Source organism: Drosophila elegans, unplaced genomic scaffold (genome assembly GCF_018152505.1).
Source record: "Drosophila elegans isolate 14027-0461.03 unplaced genomic scaffold, ASM1815250v1 contig_149, whole genome shotgun sequence".
NCBI lineage: Eukaryota > Metazoa > Arthropoda > Insecta > Diptera > Drosophilidae > Drosophila > Drosophila elegans.
This window is the reverse complement of record NW_024545513.1, coordinates 25111847-25136305: the sequence shown is the minus strand read 5'-3', so window position 1 is coordinate 25136305 and position 24459 is coordinate 25111847. Positions and strand designations below refer to the sequence as shown.

The following is a 24459-nucleotide window of genomic DNA, read 5'->3' as shown; positions in this document are numbered from 1 at the left end:
TTCTTTCGCATGCAGCTCTTACGGCAGTTGCATCCTGTTGCTGGTCGCTCGCACTTGTTCGACCAGCTAATATCTTCACCACACTGTTCAAACACCGGAGTCACGCAAGCGTCAATAAATTTGCGGGCAGAGCAAATGGTGCCTCTATATAGTTTCCTACTCTATGCTGCTGCTGGCCAGCAGAAACCCAACTATCCTCGGCCTAGATGCGAACGCAGTATCTCCTATGTGCTGCTTCAGAGGTCGCCGTCGAGGCAAGCGTGGCAAGGCTACGCAGCGTGATGCCTCGCAGGCCAAGGTTGCTGCAGGGCATGGCGCATCTGGTTGCCCGGAGCCTATGTTGGAGGAGACGCTCTCCTCATTGGAGACACTAGGAGCCATAGGAGATGCGGAGATTGCTGCCCCGAAGCCTGCCGCGTCAACCGCCGAGAAGACTCCTGTGGATGTTGCAGTTGGGATTGCCGCGAGGAGCGCCGCCATTATGGCCGAGGCCAGCTTGGCGCCTGCTGCCTTGTCGCAAGCTAGGGAAGCCCGCGGCGTTTTGGTAACGACGGCCGCCATGCGACCGAAGTGCCGAAATCGAGCGCCACGAGTGTAGTTGCCGCCGGACACGCTGCCGTCCTACATGAGCTTTCCACAGCTCAGAAAATGGCAAGGCGTGGCGCATGCTCTCGATGAGCAGTGAGCAAGCAAGCTGGTTGACGGAGGCGATAAGTCGTAAAAGGGAAGCAACTTGCGTTAAAAATCGTCCCATTTACACACCAAATTGTGGACTTTGTCTGGGTAAAGCTGTTTAAAATCTATATTTACCTGTATGGTATAAATAAAAGAAAACTACAATTACCAAAAATGGTTAAATAAAGTTCAACTATTCGGCTTTCCAAATATATTTTAAAAAGATTTTAACATTTTTTAACAGAAAGTAAGTGGCTACCATTAACTTCCAAATTTGTATAGAACCATAATTCCGCTTAAAAAAAGTTCTACAACTTTAAGACAAAATTAAAAGAAAGCCATACAGTTGAGCATGATTATTATTGCTCAAAGTCAAGCAAACCGAAAATGTTTTAAAAATATATTTCATTGTTTCAAAAAGATATTTAGTCTTTTTGGGTATTCCTTAAACGAATGAATCTCTGAATCTCATAATGAATAACTTATTTTAAATGTTTTATTACACATAAAGAATAACTTACTAATTCGGGTGCTTGAGCATGACCAAGTCTTGACCAAGCCTTAACAAAATCAGCAGCACTTAATTGGTTCAGGTCCTTTTGACGAGTATGAAAAGTTTGTTACCACTTCTCGCAAACGACTTTCCAATCTCAACAGTCTCTCTTTAAAATTGCTTTTAAAGATTTGGCAACTCCTTCTTCAACTTCTGTACCATTCACTTTCGTTGTCAGTTCTGCTATCGCCTACTCTTGCGTTCCTTTTCCTCCTTGTCTCGGAGGAATTCTCTTTGTTAAGTTGATGTCGCTTTTTATTGTACTTCGAGTACAGCTTTCCTCTCGGTTTTGTAACGGGTAGCTTCATTATAAATTATCACAGGCGAGATGTTGAAGGTGAAACACAAGCGCACGCGGAATAGTTGTCCGGCTGGCGGCTCGTCGGCTAAGGCTGTGGTGGTCTTGCTTGTGTTCACTCTTGCCTATCAATATTGATACCTTAATATCGCGTGCAACGACAACAAACCGGAACGATAGAGACACACATGTAACTATTACTGCTGGAAAAGAAAAATAACCCTAATGCTGCTGAATTCCCCTTTTTGCCCCCTCAGATGTTGTGGAGGTCCAGTCTAGCCCACCCTTCCTTTGGTCGCTCCATCCACCTGCTCAATAGCCTGAGCGACCCCTTCTCTTAAGCGCTACCCTACATCTGCATTTCGCTAGCTGCGGCCAATCTCAAATTTTCTTAGAACATTATAAAAAATTTATTACCAGCTAAAAACATTATTAACACTAAACATAATCATAGATTTACTTATGGACATGTATAAATACGACATATAATTTAGTAATATCCCAATTAGAGTGTGTAAACATTAAATGTGAGAAATGAGTAAATTGACTTGTAATATTTCTTTCTTTTTCTTAATAAAAATCAACATTTAGGCCAATGGGAAGGGGAAATTCAATCCGCGTAAAATAGAAATTAAATTAGAGACGAATAAAAAATTGCAGCTGCCGAACAATCATCCCGTGCGATTGAGTCGGAACCAAAATTGAGTTTTTTTTTTCTCTACTTTAGAGTGATTTGGATTTCACTCATTTTTCCTTTGCTCCTTCTCTACCGTCGTTTGAGGTTATAACATTATACTTTTACTTTTTATTTTTTCCTTTCGAACCCGATCATATATTTTTTTTTGTACGAAATGAGATTCAAATTGGGTTTTCTCACTCACCGATAATTAATCCAATCCATCGACGAAAGCGCTTTCCTCGGGATGTGATGAGCTATGGGGTTAAGATTTCAAATACAAAACAAAAAGGAACAGAAAAAAAACCAAATTTAGCTGCCGCACCTCATCACACCGTACTGCACTTTTTTTCTTTACACAATTTTGGGGTTTTCTAGATCGACATTCGCCTTGCCACTGCCATAATTAACAATTAACGAAAAGAACTTAATTAACTAATAAATTAACCTACAAAAAAAAATCATCACTTAATTTCTGGATGACACTTATCCGGGCTAGGTCAACACTTTTCCCTCTTGGGTCGTTTTCGCGGCCAAACTTTCCAGGTGATATTACAGCATCACTTGGCCCAAACGCGGTGCCAATTTTAGGTTTATCTGCCTCTTCTTAGAGCAGATCGCGCGCCGCCGTCATACGCGAATTAGAGGAGAAACGTAACTAAATCTGCGCTCGATCGAACATCTCCCTTTAACAGTCGAACTTAAGACATCGGTAGTTTTGACCTGATTTGCTTTGTGCGTTTTCGGTGTGGGTGTTTGATTGCTTTTACATACGAGCGCCGCTCGGCCCGCCCGCAAGAGATGAAGTTAGGACCGTATGCCCGCTTAACACAACTTTTACACAACTAAATGCCCGTAATTTCCAATTTTAAATCGGCTGCGCTGGCTCGACGGTTGCTCTAGGTTCGATGTGCGCTTGAGATGCTGGTTGCGCCTGCGCCGACTGCCGGTTTTGTTCGCCTTGCCTTCGCTTCTTGGGCCTTGGCATTCTCGCCCCAACGCTCGCCTGATTTAACAAAAAAACCACTGAGGAACTGCTAGGATTTCCCCTTAATTCTTTAAAAAACTCACCCCAGACCGCTGCACAAACGTCCGGGAATCCAAAATTTTCCCTTGGCGTTGGAACTTCTACACTCGCAATTACTTTCTTTAGACGAGTTGCACCTTTTAAACTTAACACTTCGGCCGCCAAAATAGGAAAGACCGAATCCCACGCCGGAAAGTTGGCGGTAACCTATGGAACGATCTGTGGTGAATTATAGGGAAAGTTGACACATGCCACTGTTGCTCTCCTTTCGACTTTTCACCCCTGCCAAGCCCTCCTACGGCCGAGCTCTAGATGGCGCTAATAGTACCTAAAATTCCATTCCTAGATAGAGCCATACACGTATCTTTTCCTTTCTTGTTTTTTTTTTCCCAGAGCAAGCGCTACAGAAATTACCCCCCCATCAAAAGCAGACTTGGGGTTTGACACTCCAAGGATGATAAATCCCGCGCTTGCGAAACTACTGCTTAATATCCTTAGCATGGAACCTACCCACACATCGTCCTTGTAGATCCTCCAGATCGTAACAAACTTGACCCACCTTCTTCCTTACCCTCGCTTTTACAAAGACTGGGCCCAACTTCGCATTGTATCCAGCTGCGAAATTGCTTTGCTTAAAGTTTCTTCGGTAGACTTCTTGACCTTCGCTAAAAGATACTTCTCTTGACCTCAAATTATACCTCTTTTCATTCTTCTCGAACTGGTTTTGCATTACCGCTAACGCTTTGCTGCGCACAAGTTCTAGAGAATCCTCTTTGGAAAATGCCAATGTTCTATCATCCAGCAAGCTTAGAGCTCTTAATAACTTGTATGTAGCACCGGACGAGATGAAGTGCTGCCCAAAAACCATATAGTATGGGGTCGTACCTAAACTAGAGTGAACAGCTGACCTAAGTGCACAACAAATACTGCTCAATTGTTCGTCCCAATCCTTTTGGTCACTTCGCACATACGACCGTATGGCAGAAATCACCGAACGATTAACCCGCTCTGACGCATTAGCTTGCGCCGAATGAAAAGCGGTAAAAGTATGAGATACTCCTTCAGAAACCTCTGGAAAGCTTCTGACTTGAATTGAGACCCATTATCGGATACTATGCTTTCTGGAACGCCGAATGTGTGAAAGAGCTCCTGCTGCATGTACTTAATTATCACATCCGCTGTGAGTTTCTTAACAGCCTTCAGAAATACGAATTTGCTATAGTGATCTAGTATGATAAATATCCCAATGTTTCCACTCCTCGATCGGGGATACGGGCCTAAAAAATCTATATAAAGTTTTTGAAAAGGTCTTGCCGATTCTGGAGCCACCCCCATGGGCGGTCTCAATGCACAATTCGGCGGCTTAGTCATCTTGCAGATATCACACGCTTGAATGTACTCCTTCACATCCTTCACTAGTCTTGGCCAATAATAATACCTTCTTAACCTCTCCAAAGTTTTGTGAACTCCTCCATGCGAAGCTAAAGGATCGTCGTGAGCATTTTTGAGAACTTCGCCCACCAAGCCCTTAGGGATCCATAACTTCCAGCAGAAATTGTCATGCATCGCTTCCCCAGATGTATGCTCCATTTTACGATATACAAAACCATCGGCTTCTTTTAGATCTGGAAGTCTGCCAGAGTTGGCTTTAACATTTTCGATCAATTCAAGGTATTCGGGATCCTTAAACTATACAAACTCTAAGTCAACGAGCAAACCATGGCTGGCGTCTATAGCTGCCATTTCCTCCTCATTAACCCGAGATAAAGCATCCGGGACTACATTTAGCTTACCGCTGCGATGCTCGATCCTAAAACTAAAACTTTGCAGTTTCAATGCCCACCTAGCAAGCCTAGAATGCAGATCCGTCTGCGACATTAACCATTTAAGCGACGCGTGGTCAGTGATAATGGTAAATTTGTGACCCTCGACATAGGCTCTAAATCTCTTTACACATATAATGGCAGCCAGACACTCTTTTTCGCTTACCGTATATGACTTTTGGGCTTTATTTAGCTTCTTTGAAACGAAAGCTATTGGACACTCCTCGCCACTAGAAGATTTTTGTACTAACACGCCGCCTACACCGGTATTGCTAGCATCACAGTGAATATAAAAAGGCTGACTAAAATCTAGGCTGCGTAGCACTGGCGCAGAGCAAAGCATCTCTTTTAATTTTTCAAATGCTCGCTCGCCTTCTGGTGTCATTACAAATTTTTGTCTGGGCTTTAAGAGATCCGTTAGAGGTGCTGCTACAGATGCGAAATTGCTGATAAATTTCCGGTACCAGCCGACCATACCGAGAAACCTCCTCATGGCTTTTAATGATCTGGGCAATGGAAAATTTGTCATTGCTGATATTTTATCCGGATCAGTTCGCACTACTCCTTCTCCAACTATGTGGCCCAAATATTTGACAATTTTCATACAAAATTTGCTCTTCTCTACATTCAGTGTTAAACCCGCAGAACGAATGCGACTCGCCACAGAACTTAAAACTTTTAAATGACTATCAAAACTATCGGATACAATGAGTAAATCGTCGAGGTATACAAAAACTTCGTTCCTCAGCTCAGCTGGTATGACTCTATCCATCAACCTAGTCATTGTCTGCGAGGCATTCGATAGCCCGAAAGGCATTACTTTATATTGGTATAATGGCTTTCCAGGAATTGTAAACGCCGTTTTGTCGCGCGACTGAGGATCTAAAGGAATTTGCCAATAGGCATCTTTAAGATCCAGGCTGGAAATGAAATTAGCTTTGGGAAGACGACTAAGAATCCCATCAATCTGGGGCAAAGGATATGCATCTTTCTTCGTCACGGCATTTACCTTTCGGCTATCCAGGCACAGACGCACTTTTCCTGGCTTCTGAACTAAAACAACTGGCGAAGACCAGGGACTTTCTGACTCTTCAATAACCCCAAGCTTGAGCATACGGTCGACTTCTGCGTAAAGCAACTTTTCTACCGCTGGCGAAACCGGAAAATGTCTTTGTTTTACGGGTTTTGCTTCTCCCACATCAATCGTATGAGAAAGCAGACTAGTTTTTCCCAAACCCGAGACAGCAAAGGACGGAAAATGATTTATAACTACTTGCAACTTGGCTTGCTGAGCCTCAGATAACAAGTGAGCATCACTAGTCAACTCCGCTATGCTCAAAGTGGAGGGCAAAAGATCAAATGCAGACCAAAAGTCAATTCCTAAATACAAATCCTGGCTCAGTGAGGGGATGATATACATTTCTATTTCTCTTATTTTTTCTTCATGCTGAACTGTTGTTTTGAAACGCCCTACCACTTCCTGTTTTTGCCCATCAGCTGTTTTTGCTGTAGTTGCCACTCTCTTAAACGGAATTCTTTGCCTTATGACCATATCGGCCAACTTTCCACCTATCGCACTCATGGATGCACCTGTGTCTAAAAGACCGAGTACTACCCTATCTAAAAGGCGAACTTCCGCGTACGGACGCCTATCTGGGTTCTTGTATCTTATCGCGTTTATGTTTTTCGCCGCCCGCCAAAAATCTCTCATTCTTTTTGCGTTGCGAGAGTCTGATCTTGCCAATTTAGTTTTTAAAGCTGGCAGCGTATTTGGTGAATTTTTATGACAATTGATTATATCGGACTTTTTATATGTATTTGGTGGGCTTTAAGGAATTATTGGCTGACATCTTGGTTGGCTGGCTTCCGAGGAACACACGGCTGATGTCGGGGTCGTGTGTTCTGCTTGCCGTTTTTTTGGCATTTAATACACGGTGTGCCACAGCCATAGCAAAATATCTTCCTTTTCTCCTCACAATCGTGATAACGATGCCCCTCTCTCCTACAATTCCAGCAAACCAAGGCAATTGCATCTATTTCTGCCCCCAAATCTGCATCCGAAAACTCCGAAGCATCATCCGAAAGATACTCTGGTACCAATTCCGATACCTGTTTGCGATATGGAACTGCCTTCTGGTACCCATAGCTACGCCTCACGTCTTCCAAGAAACTTTCCCTACGTCGACAGATATCTCGTAGCTTTTGAACAGAATCTATGCTAACGTTTAGGAGTTCGTGTCTGATTTCCGGTCGTAAGTTCCTACGAAGCGTTTCTATTAAATCTTTTTCTGGCATGGGTACTTCCAAGCAGTCAGTAATCTGCACGATCGCATCATAAAAGGCATCGAAATTTTCCCTCTCTTTTTGCTTTCTATCCCTAATAGATTCTCTTAGGTCGACGTCTGTTCGGGTATCCCGAAACTGTTTGCGCAAAGCCTCGGTGAGCAAATCCCATCTGGTACTATCGGATGTCTTATGGAAACGCCAATAAAATTCGCGGGCCTTCCCATCGAACAAAACACTAGCATTGCTGCAAACCAGATCGAACCTCGACTTGAGCGTTTGGTGTGTTAATGCCTCAACTCGATATAGGAATTTATCCACACTCAATCCATCTTGTCCCCCATTAAACCTCAATTTCCAGCTGCTGATTATTTGACCAACTTTATCGGGACGGGTGGCCAAATCGGAATTAGAAAAGGCTGAAATTGGCCTGGCCTCTATCTCGATTTCTCCGACTTCTGAAGGAACTCTGGAGTTAGGAAGAGATCCTACCGGTCTAGGCAACGCTTGAAACTCCGCTGCTATATTAGCTTGAATTTAGCGGGCCATCTGATCGGACAGCTGCGACAGTAAATCATGTTGCAAGCTTTTTAATTGCTGGGACACAATGTTGCCGATCGCCTCAGCATCGGCGGTGCTAGTGGCCGGTTTTCCCGCCGCGCTTCCAGGGACTTTGGGCTTTGCGCCTTCTCCCTTGGGCCTACAAAGTGGGCAGTTTCCCTTGGCTTTAGCATGGCTTTCCAAGCACTCCTTGTGGAACTCGTGTCCACATTTTGCACGTCCTACTTGGTCTGACGACAAGGTTTTGTCGCAGAGCACGCATTTGTATGACCCAGAAGCCTCGGTGTCCATGACCTCTTAATACACCCTTATGTTCCTATGAAAAAATTAATTTCCCAAAACCAATACCAGCAGCCAATACAAATACAAATATAGCTTGTTGTGAGCCGCACCAAACACTAAATAAACGTAACCAAAAACTAAAAAAAATAAAATACAACCTAAATTACCTAAAATTAAAATTTAAAAATACAAATTTATGTTTCTATAGATACTTTTTATCCAAGTTCCAATCCTAAAGTTTGCTGTTTGAATTATTGTATGCTATCAACAAGTTCGATCGAGCCGGCTGTTCAAACTTCGAACTTGAGAATTAAAATGTTGGCTTATTTATAAACTTTATTAAATGTAAATAAGGGATTGTAAATATATAAGAGGATTGTATTATAAAAATTGTTTAAAATGTAAAAATATAACAAGAACAATAAACGCAAACCAAATCAAAAATCAATATCAAAATACTGGCCAGCAAGCATAGCTAAATGCCTGCAGAATAAATCGCTTAATTGCAAGCAAAAGGTTTCAAACAGCGCAAAAGAGAATTGAAAAAAAAAAGTTGAGTGCGCTGCTTATCGCTTATTAGCGATAACAACAACGACACGTGTTTGCCGTGGTCAGCTGCTATGCAAAAACCTTCGCCGTCTGTTCTCCAGCCGACAAACACTTGCACTCTCTACTTGAATGTTGGGCATATGCCTTTACCTGTTAATCGTGGCCTGAGAGTATCTTCTAAAATATTTTGCCTCAGTAAATCCTATGCGAAATGATAAAAGCCTATGTCCAACTAGGGAATTGTTGTGCACCTCTGCCATGCCAATCATCCGTGGTCGAATGCCTCGCTTCTGAAAGCGATTGTACTCGCTAGTCCTATGCGACTGATCTGCACTAGCTCGGGCTGCACTGTGTAGAGTATACACAAGTCGACTTGCTTTAACTCAGCCGCTGTCTGTAGTGGCCGGCTTGACAGTTTTAAACGATTGTCTTTGCTATCCGTCTTCCTGTACTTCCGAGCAAACCTGAGTTAAATCAAACCTATTATTTTTTCCTTTTTTCTTTTTTTTTAAAACCGGAGCAACAGTAGCTATGTGACTTAAATGTACCCACAAATTTGTCATAGCCCACTCCTTGATTATTAAAATTTATACAGCTAATTTACATGTGTGTGTGAGTCACATATAAATGCATATGTGGCCCCACGTTGGGCGCCAATCAATTTATCATTATTATTAGGATTTAATAATTTATAAATGTAACGGGTAGCTTCATTATAAATTATCACAGGCGAGATGTTGAAGGTGAAACACAAGCGCACGCGGAATAGTTGTCCGGCTGGCGGCTCGTCGGCTAAGGCTGTGGTGGTCTTGCTTGTGTTCACTCTTGCCTATCAATATTGATACCTTAATATCGCGTGCAACGACAACAAACCGGAACGATAGAGACACACATGTAACTATTACTGCTGGAAAAGAAAAATAACCCTAATGCTGCTGAATTCCCCTTTTTGCCCCCTCAGATGTTGTGGAGGTCCAGTCTAGCCCACCCTTCCTTTGGTCGCTCCATCCAATAGCCTGAGCGACCCCTTCTCTTAAGCGCTACCCTACATCTGCATTTCGCTAGCTGCGGCCAATCTCAAATTTTCTTAGAACATTATAAAAAATTTATTACCAGCTAAAAACATTATTAACACTAAACATAATCATAGATTTACTTATGGACATGTATAAATACGACATATAATTTAGTAATATCCCAATTAGAGTGTGTAAACATTAAATGTGAGAAATGCGTAAATTGACTTGTAATATTTCTTTCTTTTTCTTAATAAAAATCAACATTTAGGCCAATGGGAAGGGGAAATTCAATCCGCGTAAAATAGAAATTAAATTAGAGACGAATAAAAAATTGCAGCTGCCGAACAATCATCCCGTGCGATTGAGTCGGAACCAAAATTGAGTTTTTTTTATTTCTCTACTTTAGAGTGATTTCGCTTTCACTCATTTTTTCCTTTGCTCCTTCTCTACCGTCGTTTGAGGTTATAACATTATACTTTTACTTTTTATTTTTTCCTTTCGAACCCGATCATATATTTTTTTTGTACGAAATGAGATTCAAATTGGGTTTTCTCACTCACCGATAATTAATCCAATCCATCGACGAAAGCGCTTTCCTCGGGATGTGATGAGCTATGGGGTTAAGATTTCAAATACAAAACAAAAAGGAACAGAAAAAAAACCAAATTTAGCTGCCGCACCTCATCACACCGCACAGCACTTTTTTTCTTTACACAATTTTGGGGTTTTCTAGATCGACATTCGCCTTGCCACTGCCATAATTAACAATTAACGAAAAGAACTTAATTAACTAATAAATTAACCTACAAAAAAAATCATCACTTAATTTCTGGATGACACTTATCCGGGCTAGGTCAACACTTTTCCCTCTTGGGTCGTTTTCGCGGCCAAACTTTCCAGGTGATATTACAGCATCACTTGGCCCAAACGCGGTGCCAATTTTAGGTTTATCTGCCTCTTCTTAGAGCAGATCGCGCGCCGCCGTCATACGCGAATTAGAGGAGAAACGTAACTAAATCTGCGCTCGATCGAACATCTCCCTTTAAAAGTCGAACTTAAGACATCGGTAGTTTTGACCTGATTTGCTTTGTGCGTTTTCGGTGTGGGTGTTTGATTGCTTTTACATACGAGCGCCGCTCGGCCCGCCCGCAAGAGATGAAGTTAGGGCCGTATGCCCGCTTAACACAACTTTTACACAACTAAATGCCCGTAATTTCCAATTTTAAATCGGCTGCGCTGGCTCGACGGTTGCTCTAGGTTCGATGTGCGCTTGAGATGCTGGTTGCGCCTGCGCCGACTGCCGGTTTTGTTCGCCTTGCCTTCGCTTCTTGGGCCTTGGTATTCTCGCCCCTGCGCTCGCCTGATTTAACAAAAAAACCACTGAGGAACTGCTAGGATTTCCCCTTAATTCTTTAAAAAACTCACCCCAGACCGCTGCACAAACGTCCGGGAATCCAAAATTTTCCCTTGGCGTTGGAACTTCTACACTCGCGATTACTTTCTTTAGACGAGTTGCACCTTTTAAACTTAACACTTCGGCCGCCAAAATAGGAAAGACCGAATCCCACGCCGGAAAGTTGGCGGTAACCTATGGAACGATCTATGGTGAATTATAGGGAAAGTTGACACATGCCACTGTTGCTCTCCTTTCGACTTTTCACCCCTGCCAAGCCCTCCTACGGCCGAGCTCTAGATGGCGCTAATAGTACCTAAAATTCCATTCCTAGATGGAGCCATACACGTATCTTTTCCTTTCTTTTTTTTTCCCAGAGCAAGCGCTACAGTTTCTTGTACTTTTCACGTTCGATAAAATAAAAGTCCTTTAAATAAACAACAATTACTTAATTATTAACATGTCTTAGTACTACAAACAGACTTTTAAAAATAATACTTAAAAATACTGAGATCGGTCGACTAAAGCATAAGCTTTCATGGAAACAATAAGAATTATTTTGGAAGTAAAGGAAGTAAACTTCGGCAAGCCGAATTTTATATACCCTTGCAGCTTTTGCAAAAATCAGTTTTTATTCGTTCAAGCTTTCGTTGGAAAAATTTAAACATTTCACCAACAAGTTTGGGAAAGTCGTCGACTTTTATGGCAATGTAGTTGTTGATGGCTTCCTCAACTATTGCGTTGATCAGCCAGATTCTATCCACCTCAACAAGATTCCCTTTATTAATTAACGTTTTTCCATGCTCCTTCGCCTCTATAATCGAACGAATGCTATGCAACAAAAAAAATTGTTCATTTTATATGTATATACAAAATTAAAAAAAAATTATAATTTATAAAAAATAATTACCTTGTGGAGCACAAAATTGGTCTCGTTTTCGTTTTGGCGTTCGCTGACCTTGGTAATTTTCTAAATAAAAAAACTTTTCTAAAAACTGTTAAAAAGTACTCTAAAAAATGCCTATAATTAAACTTACATTTTTTTCTCTCCAAATTGTAAGCTTCCGCTTGAACAGTTTACGCAGTCCCAATTGGGGAACTGCTTCCTTTAGCTCCTCCTCTGTCACACATTCTAATAGTGACAAAGTCACTCCAGCTTCTGTATGAAATAAATATAAAAATAATTAAAATGATTTTTCTAAGAAGCAAGTACCAATTCGCGAACTAAAAAAAACAGTAACAAACAGCATGTGTGCACGCGAATTTACAGTTCTTTTTGACTCGTCTTTTTTACTAAAAAAAAAGAAACGGTACAGCACTGAGTTCCGAAAAATAGGAACAGAAAACAAAATGGAACGGTAAAGAGCTCGTTCACATATATGTATATATGTGCCCTTGTAAAAATTTCCGTCAGCCTTTTTATTTATTTTTTATAAACTCTGAACCAAATCAAATTTTTACTAGTTTTTATTGAAAAAACAAGCGATGGAACAAGAATGTTTTGCATTGTTATGTGTGCGTGCGAACGTTTTACCGTTGCTTTTTTCTTTCCATTTCACTTTGTCTTTTTCGGAATCAGGAAAGGCGGCACATAAACACATGAATGAAAACGTAATTCGCGCAAATTTGAATTTTATTTACGACTACTCCATTTTATTGTAAATTTTAATATTTGTTTGTTATTACTTTAATTCGTAAGGTAACGAATTAATTTTAATTTTATTGACGACATCGCTTCTCCTTTATGTTACCACATTTGCTTATAGTTTGTTGTTTCACATTAATGCTCTATTACTTACCCTGCAGGTACGGCAGCACACCCTGCATTCCCATTTCTTCCAAAGCGTCCTCCAGCCTTTTGGGCGATTCTCTTTCCATTGTTTTTACGCTGCGACGCGGATCTCTTACTTGCACTTCACGTTTTCAAAGAAAGGCAGCTATGCAATCGACTAGCCGAAAAGAAGATATCGACCGATAACACTGATGTGTATCGATATACAAAAATGTGCTCGGTTGTACAAAAATAACGTGTAATCGTATGACTGTGAAACAACGCTTAATTTATGGATTTAAATGTTTTTTTTTTATAATTCTGTTGTTTTTATAGACATTAAAATCAGAATTAAAGCTATAAAATATATTTTCTCTGTGTATTAAAAAAAAACTTTTAAGTATTATTATCAAGTAGGAGCCGTACTTATTCTGCACACATTCGTCCTAAAAATATTAAGGATTATTCGGCCGATTTTCAAGTACGTCCGTACTAAAATTATTCGTGTTACTTTTTTCTGGGTGCAATCGTGTTATGTTGGATAAATGCGAAAGCATCGAATTTTCATACATTCGTTGCAAATATGTTGTCGAAAATACAAGAAACAACCTGTGCGAAACAATGGAGACATGTGTCATCAAATCTCAACGCCGCAGATGTACTATCTAGAGGGATTCCCGCATCCCAATCAAGCCCTATTTAAAGCTCCAAAGGATAACACTAATTCTTTGGAACGGAAAATTAAAATTGCCACATTGGCAACATGTTCACTAGGAGAAAAAATATATCGAATTAAACATGGAAACTCGTTTAATCGCTTGCACCGTATAATTGCATAAATGTTACGATTTTGTTATCTTAAAAATAGAAAACAAAACCGAGTTTGATGAATTGGAACAAGCTAGGCGGATAATTATACGTTGTATACAACAGGATGACTTCACAAATGAATTTAATCCCCTAAGACGTCATCCCTAACGACCATTACTTAATACCAAAAAGGTCGCTTCTCTTCATCTTCATTTGGACTAAATCTCTATCATAAGAGTAGGAACAATGGTGGAAAATGCCCGAATTTCTCGGGATGCAATGAATCCCTACTTAATACCATATAATGACGAGATCGTCAAACAGCGGCTACATAAACTTCATTGTACGACAACCGTATCACATTATCAAAATCACTTCCATAGTTAGAAACGTTATCATGAAATGCGTGCCATGTACCAGGTTTCGTCCGAAATTGCTTTTTCTAAGGAGAAAATAAACCGTTTTTAAATACCGGAGTCGATTATTGCGGACCCTTCTGGATACACCACAAGGTCCGAAGTTCGAACTTCTTTTTTGTTGTTTATATCGAAGTAATTCGGAGCAGCGCACACTGGTCCCAAAGTCCAAAATTTGTGCAGTAATTAGAAAAATGGAGATATACGCTTGAAACTTGGTACAGTTAATGGTTGTTGGATATAAAAAGCCTGCGCAAAAATGGTTTGCGATCGGGCCACGCCTTCCTTACCTCCCCTTATAAACAACAAAATTACTCATACGTCCGTTTGTCAATTGATATTGCTTTCAGTTTTACATGGCTTAGATTTTAGTTTCTTATCAGAAAATAAATATTTTAAATGAAAAAATAACTAAAATAGAAAATGAGGAAAGTTTTCGGCTAATTTTATTTATTTTTTTTATCACATATATTTATTAAATTAATCATTTTCTACATCTAAATCAAAAGAATAGTCATTAGTAAATTCAGTTGTGTCCAAGTCATCTCCATCATCATGTGCATCATCTGTATTAATATTATTATTTAAGAAATTGACATTTGGCCTGCACTTATCTTTTGCAGCGATAATTTTTTTGTAGCTCGGATAAATGTCGCAATTCCTGCATTTACTTTGCAGCCTTATGCTCATATACTGTTTTTTTGTAAAGCCGTTTTCAATTAAAAAGTCTAAGGCTTCTTCTGGAGTGAAAGGTACAGGCTCTGCTTTGGAAGATACTTCCTCAACGGTCAATCGCGCCTTTTTTGCAGCCAAGTTTGCTGCATGAGCAAGAAGATTAACGTCGTTATTATTTTTAGATGAAAGATCGGCAGCTAATCTTTGCTTTAATCGGCAACTTCCTGCATCATAGTTTAGTCGTGGGCGTCCTGCATTTTTGGGGACCTCTTCCATAAAATCAGATGGTAATAATTTGATTTTGAAACGTAATGCGAGCCAATTTTCATGCTTCTTCTTAAGTCTTGAAACATCCCGGTAACAATTGTTTAACCGTGTTTTTAATGCAGCAACAAAGTTTGCTATTTTCTTGTCTATTGAGTTCTTTATATGTTCCTTTAATGTTTTAATAATATGCTGCAGCACAAAATCATAAATACTTTTATTTTCACGACCATTTGCCAGCCAAACCTCTACCATTTCAGCATAGCTCAAATCGATGTTGTCTGTCAAAAAACAATATTTCATGGAATCGGGCAAAAACGGGCAAAAAAAATTAGTGTAATCAAAAAATATATATGTTAAAGATAACATCTGTATCAATAGTTTCTTAAATACGATTAAATACTATATACCTTTATTCCACGGAAGACGACAAAAGCTAGGTTAGAATTGCTAAAACACATAACATCACAAAAACACATATTAATAAAGAAATTACACATATAACAAATATTGCAATATTACATAATATTTCACATACCTGCACAATTATCATCCATTTTTAATTATTGCAATCGAGATATTAGATTTTACACAATTTGTTTTCAAACTTTGCATTAATTTCACGAGAAAGCAATGCCAAAGTTTGCGGTAAACGATCAGCTGATTTCCAGGACTGCCAGCGATCGCAGGGAGTCCTGAATATTACTCTATCGCAATAAAATATTGTTTTTGCCCAACTCTTAAAAAAAAATTGGATTCTTGCATAAATTTTGGACTTTGGGACCAGTGTGCAGCGGCTGAAAACGGGAAAGGGGTGGGCGGAGAGGAAACGGAGAAAAAAAATCAAAAAATTCAAAATGTCAAGAACAAAAAGTACTGTGTAGACTTTTGAATACCTTTTTTTAGAAGCGCTAGTATATTTATTAATTTTTTAGTTGATATATAAATGATTTTTATTGATTTAATGTAATAACATTTTGGAAGTCATTATAAAGTTGCAATAGGCAACGCCAAAATGTTTATGTTTGATTATCTGCCTAATGTGATTTTAACTATAAGGCATTGTTATGGCACGCGTCAGGCAGAAATTTCGGTTTCCCCTTCCCTTTGCACTTGAATTTGACTGCAATAGAGTAAGGAAGTGTCTTTAAAAGGGAAAACTTTAAGCGATATTTAATTAATAAATAAATAATAGATAAACAAATATATTTCCTCATTTGAACTATGGTGTCTAAGCGTGGCAAAAGCGTAAATCGCGGTAAAATAAAGTTGTTAAATAACTGGCTGCCACGGAATCCATTTGTGCAAATGAATTTATTTTTGGTGATAAAAGTTTATGTAAAAGTGCTGTTATTGTGAAATTTATACGCGTCTCAAAAGTTTGGTTAGGTCAGATTGAAAAGTTTCAAAAACCAATTATCAAGAGTAAAATTTCACGGTGTTTAAAAAAAACTAAAAACATTAGATAAAATAATAATAATAAACAAAAGCAAACACAAATAAAAATAATAAATAACAAATAAAATCTGTGTTTTTTCTACAGATTAAAACCATCACCGCAATCCTGAAGCGGAACAACTTGCCGAAGGCTTAAAAGGAGTTTTAGCAGAGCCTATTCTTTGCGGGCTTAACATACACGGCGTCAACGTAAAAAAATTAATAGCAGCAGATAAAATAATAATAATAAATAAAATTAATAAAATAAAATAATTAAAATAAATAAAATAATTATATTAAATAAAATAAATATATTAATAATAATAAATAAAATAAATATAATAAATAAATATAAGATTATTTATATATTTATTTTTTTTTACATTTTTTTTGTATATTTTATTTTTCCTAAGCACTGTAAAGTTTTTATTCGTGATAAAAATTTCACACAAACTGTTTTTTTATCATAATATTTTTTGCAAATATTTTTTATTTATACACTTTTTTCCCCGTATTTTTACATGTTCCCTTATAAATAATTACAAACAAATAAATAATAACACAATAAAATACGTTAATAAGAAGTCATTCAATTGTCCAAATTAAAATAAGCAAAGGGAGAAAATGGTTGGCTCAAGGCATATTAATAAATTAGCTGCAAAAGAAAGGAAGGCTTTATTGAGGCGATGTGCTCTACGAAGTCAAAATGAAATAAAAAGCGAGAGCGTAGATGTAGGTGCAGGGCCTAGCACATCAGTGAATAGGGGATCTTTGGATCCACTTTTGGGGGAAGATGAAATAGGAGTTAGTGCTATTGACGAAGTTAGCTTAGTTTCACATGCACGAGATGACTGTGATTTGAATACACAATTAAAAAATTGGTATTTAAAACATAAGCCAACACGGGAATGTGCCATGGAACTAATTGAGATTTTAAATGCTCATAAGTTGAAAATAAAGCCCTTTTATAAATTTAATTGTTTCGAAAAACCCGATATAAGTAAAGTAGAGGGCGGCTCCTATTTACATATTGGATTATCGAAACAATTAAATAAATTATCAGTGTTTCCCAAATTGCCGGTTGTACTGAGCATCGATTTAAACATTGACGGACTTCCAATTTTTAAAATTTCCAGGCCACAGTTATGGCCCGTTCTAGTAAGAATAAATAATATCAATGCTCGCCCAGTTTTGCCCATTAGAGTTTTTATTGGCCATGATAAGCCATTTAATTGCGACGAGTTTTTGACGAAATTTACGTCCGAGATGTCCGAAATAATTAAAAACGGTTTAACCATTAATAAAAAAAAAATTGGTTTGGAAATAAGAGCCATCGTTTGCGATGCACCTCGATCATTTATTACTGGCACGCCTGGACATACGTCTCTCCGCAACTCGTGGGACCCCATGAAAAAGAACAAAAGTATAAAAATCCCGCAGGATATCCCCTTCTGGTTCCGGCCTCCGGTTCCTCGCTGATTAAGTAACTTTTCGACAGGACACAACTCTGCGGTCTCTGACATGAGTGACAGATCGGTGGTAAAGAATGGATTTTTTAATTATTTGCGCAACTTCTGTCAACGCAATAGTGCCCTGAGCTGGCCGGAAATCGCAAGGGAGGGGCCCCGGTCCTGGAAACACCTGAGCGAGGAGAAAAAGAGTCGCTACCAAATCATGTCCAGCACTGACACGAACATCGTTGCCTTGCAAATGAACAATAAAATGTGCAACCATCCAATGGGCAGAATGGGCGGCGGCATGATAAATAAAATTCGGCCCAATAAAATTCAAAAGCTCATTTTCTCCTTGGATGGTAAGTAAACAAAATAAAATCCAACTAATTCAATTTTTATATTAATACAATTTGTATTTCTTAGAAGACGACTTTGTGATGGAAACGACACGGCCAATCTGACAATTACACGTCCTCGTGTACTGTAATCTTAATATTTCAAATGACTTATAAATCCCAGATTATAGCTTGTGTTTTCTTTAACTCATCAATTTCAAATACCATTTATTTATTCGATAAAATTTTTCTCTTATTTCATAATCTTTCATTATTTTACATTCTACACAACATTATACACAAATTTCAATTCTTATTCTCATTGCATAATCGAATTCATTTTAACATTTAATTCATTGCATTTGCTTCTCAGCTATTGAATAACCCTATTCTATTATCAAAAAAAACATAACACAACACTGAATTTAGTATTTTGATCAGACCTATAGTCTGGTCACATTTGAATTTGCCTCTTTCCTTTTTTTGAAAAAGAACAAAAGTATAAAAATCCCGCAGGATATCCCCTTCTGGTTCCGGCCTCCGGTTCCTCGCTGATTAAGTAACTTTTCGACAGGACACAACTCTGCGGTCTCTGGGGCAGGCACTCACTACATCAGTTTCCCTTCATGCAGGACAAACTAATTTTATTGCACTTAATAGTGGGCATAGTGGACAAAAATGGGCAGTTGAGAGGGGAGCGCCAATAACAATCTACTTTTATATATATATCTCTTTATTTTTCATACTCAGCTTGAATATGTCCTTTAGCAAGTCAGAAGAAGTGGACGGAAGCCATAACATGAGTGACAGATCGTTGGTAAAGAATGGATTTTTTAATTATTTGCGCGACTTCTGTCAACGCAATAGTGCCCTGAGCTGGCCGGAAATCGCAAGGGAGGGGGCCCGGTCCTGGAAACACCTGAGCGAGGAGGAAAAGAGTCGCTACCAAATCATGTCCAGCACTGACACGAACATTGTTGCCTTGCAAATGAACAATAAAATGTGCAACCATCCAATGGGCAGAATGGGCGGCGGCATGATAAATAAAATTCGGCCCAATAAAATTCAAAAGCTCATTTTCTCCTTGGATGGTAAGTAAACAAAATAAAATCTAACTAATTAAATTTTTATATTAATACAATTTGTATTTCTTAGAAGACGACTTTGTGATGGAAACGACACGGCCAATCTGTTATCTTAATATTTCAAATGACTTATAAATCCCAGATTATAGCTTGTGTTTTCTTTAACTCAACAATTTCAAATACCATTTATTTATTCGATATATTAGCTTACGCTTAAAATTTTTCTCTTATTTCATAATCTTTCATTATTTTACATTCTACACAACATTATACACAAATCTCAATTCTTATTCTCATTGCAAAATCGAATTCATTTTAACATTTAATTCATTCCATTTGCTTCTCAGCTATTGAATAACCCTTTTCTATTATCAAAAAAAACATAACACAACACTGAATTTAGTATTTTTATCAGACCTATAGTCTGGTCACATTTGAATTTGCCTCTTTCCTTTTTTTGAAAAAGAACAAAAGTATAAAAATCCCGCAGGATATCCCCTTCTGGTTCCGGCCTCCGGTTCCTCGCTGATTAAGTGACTTTTCGACAGGACACAACTCTGCGGTCTCTGGGGCAGGCACTCACTACATCAGTTTCCCTTCATGCAGGACAAACTAATTTTATTGCACTTAATAGTGGGCATAGTGGACAAAAATGGGCATTGCATAATCGAATTCATTTTAACATTTAATTCATTCCATTTGCTTCTCAGCTATTGAATAACCCTATTCTATTATCAAAATAAAACATAACACAACACTGAATTTAGTATTTTGATCAGACCTATAGTCTGGTCACATTTGAATTTGCCTCTTTCCTTTTTTTGAAAAAGAACAAAAGTATAAAAATCCCGCAGGATATCCCCTTCTGGTTCCGGCCTCCGGTTCCTCGCTGATTAAGTGACTTTTCGACAGGACACAACTCTGCGGTTTCTGGGGCAGGCAGTCACTACATCAGTTTCCCTTCATGCAGGACAAACTAATTTTATTGCACTTAATAGTGGGCATAGTGGACAAAAATGGGCAGTTGAGAGGGGAGCGCCAATAACAATCTACTTATATATATATATCTCTTTATTTTTCATACTCAGATTGAATATGTCCTTTAGCAAGTCAGAAGAAGTGGACGGAAGCCATAACATGAGTGACAGATCGTTGGTAAAGAATGGATTTTTTAATTATTTGCGCGACTTCTGTCAACGCAATAGTGCCCTGAGCTGGCCGGAAATCGCAAGGGAGGGGGCCCGGTCCTGGAAACACCTGAGCGAGGAGGAAAAGAGTCGCTACCAAATCATGTCCAGCACTGACACGGACATCGTTGCCTTGCAAATGAACAATAAAATGTGCAACCATCCAATGGGCAGAATGGGCGGCGGCATGATAAATAAAATTCGGCCCAATAAAATTCAAAAGCTCATTTTCTCCTTGGATGGTAAGTAAACAAAATAAAATCGAACTAATTCAATTTTTATATTAATACAATTTGTATTTCTTAGAAGACGACTTTGTGATGGAAACGACACGGCCAATCTGTTATCTTAATATTTCAAATGACTTATAAATCCCAGATTATAGCTTGTGTTTTCTTTAACTCAACAATTTCAAATACCATTTATTTATTCGATATATTAGCTTACGCTTAAAATTTTTCTCTTATTTCATAATCTTTCATTATTTTACATTCTACACAACATTATACACAAATCTCAATTCTTATTCTCATTGCAAAATCGAATTCATTTTAACATTTAATTCATTCCATTTGCTTCTCAGCTATTGAATAACCCTTTTCTATTATCAAAAAAAACATAACACAACACTGAATTTAGTATTTTTATCAGACCTATAGTCTGGTCACATTTGAATTTGCCTCTTTCCTTTTTTTGAAAAAGAACAAAAGTATAAAAATCCCGCAGGATATCCCCTTCTGGTTCCGGCCTCCGGTTCCTCGCTGATTAAGTGACTTTTCGACAGGACACAACTCTGCGGTCTCTGGGGCAGGCACTCACTACATCAGTTTCCCTTCATGCAGGACAAACTAATTTTATTGCACTTAATAGTGGGCATAGTGGACAAAAATGGGCATTGCATAATCGAATTCATTTTAACATTTAATTCATTCCATTTGCTTCTCAGCTATTGAATAACCCTATTCTATTATCAAAATAAAACATAACACAACACTGAATTTAGTATTTTGATCAGACCTATAGTCTGGTCACATTTGAATTTGCCTCTTTCCTTTTTTTGAAAAAGAACAAAAGTATAAAAATCCCGCAGGATATCCCCTTCTGGTTCCGGCCTCCGGTTCCTCGCTGATTAAGTGACTTTTCGACAGGACACAACTCTGCGGTTTCTGGGGCAGGCAGTCACTACATCAGTTTCCCTTCATGCAGGACAAACTAATTTTATTGCACTTAATAGTGGGCATAGTGGACAAAAATGGGCAGTTGAGAGGGGAGCGCCAATAACAATCTACTTATATATATATATCTCTTTATTTTTCATACTCAGATTGAATATGTCCTTTAGCAAGTCAGAAGAAGTGGACGGAAGCCATAACATGAGTGACAGATCGTTGGTAAAGAATGGATTTTTTAATTATTTGCGCGACTTCTGTCAACGCAATAGTGCCCTGAGCTGGCCGGAAATCGCAAGGGAGGGGGCCCGGTCCTGGAAACACCTGAGCGAGGAGGAAAAGAGTCGCTACCAAATCATGTCCAGCACTGACACGAACATTGTTGCCTTGCAAATGAACAATAAAATGTGCAACCATCCAATGGGCAGAATGGGCGGCGGCATGATAAATAAAATTCGGCCCAATAAAATTCAAAAGCTCATTTTCTCCTTGGATGGTAAGTAAACAAAATAAAATCTAACTAATTAAATTTTTATATTAATACAATTTGTATTTCTTAGAAGACGACTTTGTGATGGAAACGACACGGCCAATCTGTTATCTTAATATTTCAAATGACTTATAAATCCCAGATTATAGCTTGTGTTTTCTTTAACTCATCAATTTCAAATACCATTTATTTATTCGATATATTAGCTTACGCTTAAAATTTTTCTCTTATTTCATAATCTTTCATTATTTTGCATTCTACACAACATTATACACAAATCTCAATTCTTATTCTCATTGCAAAATCGAATTCATTTTAACATTTAATTCATTCCATTTGCTTCTCAGCTATTGAATAACCCTATTCTATTATCAAAAAAAACATAACACAACACTGAATTTAGTATTTTTATCAGACCTATAGTCTGGTCACATTTGAATTTGCCTCTTTCCTTTTTTTGAAAAAGAACAAAAGTATAAAAATCCCGCAGGATATCCCCTTCTGGTTCCGGCCTCCGGTTCCTCGCTGATTAAGTGACTTTTCGACAGGACACAACTCTGCGGTCTCTGGGGCAGGCACTCACTACATCAGTTTCCCTTCATGCAGGACAAACTAATTTTATTGCACTTAATAGTGGGCATAGTGGACAAAAATGGGCATTGCATAATCGAATTCATTTTAACATTTAATTCATTCCATTTGCTTCTCAGCTATTGAATAACCCTATTCTATTATCAAAATAAAACATAACACAACACTGAATTTAGTATTTTGATCAGACCTATAGTCTGGTCACATTTGAATTTGCCTCTTTCCTTTTTTTGAAAAAGAACAAAAGTATAAAAATCCCGCAGGATATCCCCTTCTGGTTCCGGCCTCCGGTTCCTCGCTGATTAAGTGACTTTTCGACAGGACACAACTCTGCGGTTTCTGGGGCAGGCAGTCACTACATCAGTTTCCCTTCATGCAGGACAAACTAATTTTATTGCACTTAATAGTGGGCATAGTGGACAAAAATGGGCAGTTGAGAGGGGAGCGCCAATAACAATCTACTTATATATATATATCTCTTTATTTTTCATACTCAGATTGAATATGTCCTTTAGCAAGTCAGAAGAAGTGGACGGAAGCCATAACATGAGTGACAGATCGTTGGTAAAGAATGGATTTTTTAATTATTTGCGCGACTTCTGTCAACGCAATAGTGCCCTGAGCTGGCCGGAAATCGCAAGGGAGGGGGCCCGGTCCTGGAAACACCTGAGCGAGGAGGAAAAGAGTCGCTACCAAATCATGTCCAGCACTGACACGGACATCGTTGCCTTGCAAATGAACAATAAAATGTGCAACCATCCAATGGGCAGAATGGGCGGCGGCATGATAAATAAAATTCGGCCCAATAAAATTCAAAAGCTCATTTTCTCCTTGGATGGTAAGTAAACAAAATAAAATCGAACTAATTCAATTTTTATATTAATACAATTTGTATTTCTTAGAAGACGACTTTGTGATGGAAACGACACGGCCAATCTGACAATTACACGTCCTCGTGTACTGTAATCTTAATATTTCAAATGACTTATAAATCCCAGATTATAGCTTGTGTTTTCTTTAACTCATCAATTTCAAATACCATTTATTTATTCGATATATTATCTTACGCTTAAAATTTTTCTCTTATTTCATAATCTTTCATTATTTTACATTCTACACAACATTATACACAAATTTCAATTCTTATTCTCATTGCAAAATCGAATTCATTTTAACATTTAATTCATTCCATTTGCTTCTCAGCTATTGAATAACCCTATTCTATTATCAAAAAAAACATAACACAACACTGAATTTAGTATTTTTATCAGACCTATAGTCTGGTCACATTTAAATTTGCCTCTTTCCTTTTTTTGAAAAAGAACAAAAGTATAAAAATCCCGCAGGATATCCCCTTCTGGTTCCGGCCTCCGGTTCCTCGCTGATTAAGTGACTTTTCAACAGGACACAACTCTGCGGTCTCTGGGGCAGGCACTCACTACATCAGTTTCCCTTCATGCAGGACAAACTAATTTTATTGCACTTAATAGTGTTCATAGTGGACAAAAATGGGCATTGCATAATCGAATTCATTTTAACATTTAATTCATTCCATTTGCTTCTCAGCTATTGAATAACCCTATTCTATTATCAAAATAAAACATAACACAACACTGAATTTAGTATTTTGATCAGA

The 24459-nt window shown here is 38.4% G+C and overlaps 5 protein-coding genes across 7 annotated transcripts; all 5 read left to right on the top strand.

Annotated features, from left to right (window-relative positions):
- The first annotated feature begins 17910 nt into the window (after nt 1-17910).
- On the top strand, nt 17911-18513 carry LOC121467947. 2 transcript variants are annotated; one of them, XM_041710718.1, is made up of 2 exons: nt 17911-18325; nt 18393-18513. In XM_041710718.1, the coding sequence occupies exons 1-2, from the start codon at nt 18034-18036 to the stop codon at nt 18425-18427; spliced, it is 327 nt and encodes a 108-aa protein (XP_041566652.1). In that variant the 5' UTR covers nt 17911-18033; the 3' UTR covers nt 18428-18513. The 2 variants fall into 2 exon arrangements, with proteins under 2 accessions (XP_041566652.1, XP_041566651.1); XM_041710717.1 differs by having other exon boundaries at nt 18390-18511.
- Nucleotides 18514-19051: 538 nt separating this feature from the next.
- LOC121467946 lies at nt 19052-19559 on the top strand. The gene is made up of 2 exons (XM_041710716.1): nt 19052-19392; nt 19457-19559. The coding sequence occupies exons 1-2, from the start codon at nt 19059-19061 to the stop codon at nt 19519-19521; spliced, it is 399 nt and encodes a 132-aa protein (XP_041566650.1). The 5' UTR covers nt 19052-19058; the 3' UTR covers nt 19522-19559.
- Nucleotides 19560-20474: 915 nt separating this feature from the next.
- Nucleotides 20475-20982, top strand: LOC121467943. The gene is made up of 2 exons (XM_041710701.1): nt 20475-20815; nt 20880-20982. The coding sequence occupies exons 1-2, from the start codon at nt 20482-20484 to the stop codon at nt 20942-20944; spliced, it is 399 nt and encodes a 132-aa protein (XP_041566635.1). The 5' UTR covers nt 20475-20481; the 3' UTR covers nt 20945-20982.
- A 915-nt stretch (nt 20983-21897) lies between these two features.
- On the top strand, nt 21898-22387 carry LOC121467950. Its single transcript, XM_041710729.1, has 2 exons — nt 21898-22238; nt 22303-22387. The coding sequence occupies exons 1-2, from the start codon at nt 21905-21907 to the stop codon at nt 22365-22367; spliced, it is 399 nt and encodes a 132-aa protein (XP_041566663.1). The 5' UTR covers nt 21898-21904; the 3' UTR covers nt 22368-22387.
- A 933-nt stretch (nt 22388-23320) lies between these two features.
- LOC121466759 lies at nt 23321-23778 on the top strand. Of its 2 annotated transcripts, none has more exons than XM_041707087.1 (2): nt 23321-23661; nt 23729-23778. In XM_041707087.1, the coding sequence occupies exons 1-2, from the start codon at nt 23328-23330 to the stop codon at nt 23761-23763; spliced, it is 369 nt and encodes a 122-aa protein (XP_041563021.1). In that variant the 5' UTR covers nt 23321-23327; the 3' UTR covers nt 23764-23778. The 2 variants fall into 2 exon arrangements, with proteins under 2 accessions (XP_041563021.1, XP_041563020.1); XM_041707086.1 differs by having other exon boundaries at nt 23726-23778.
- Nucleotides 23779-24459: the final 681 nt, after the last annotated feature.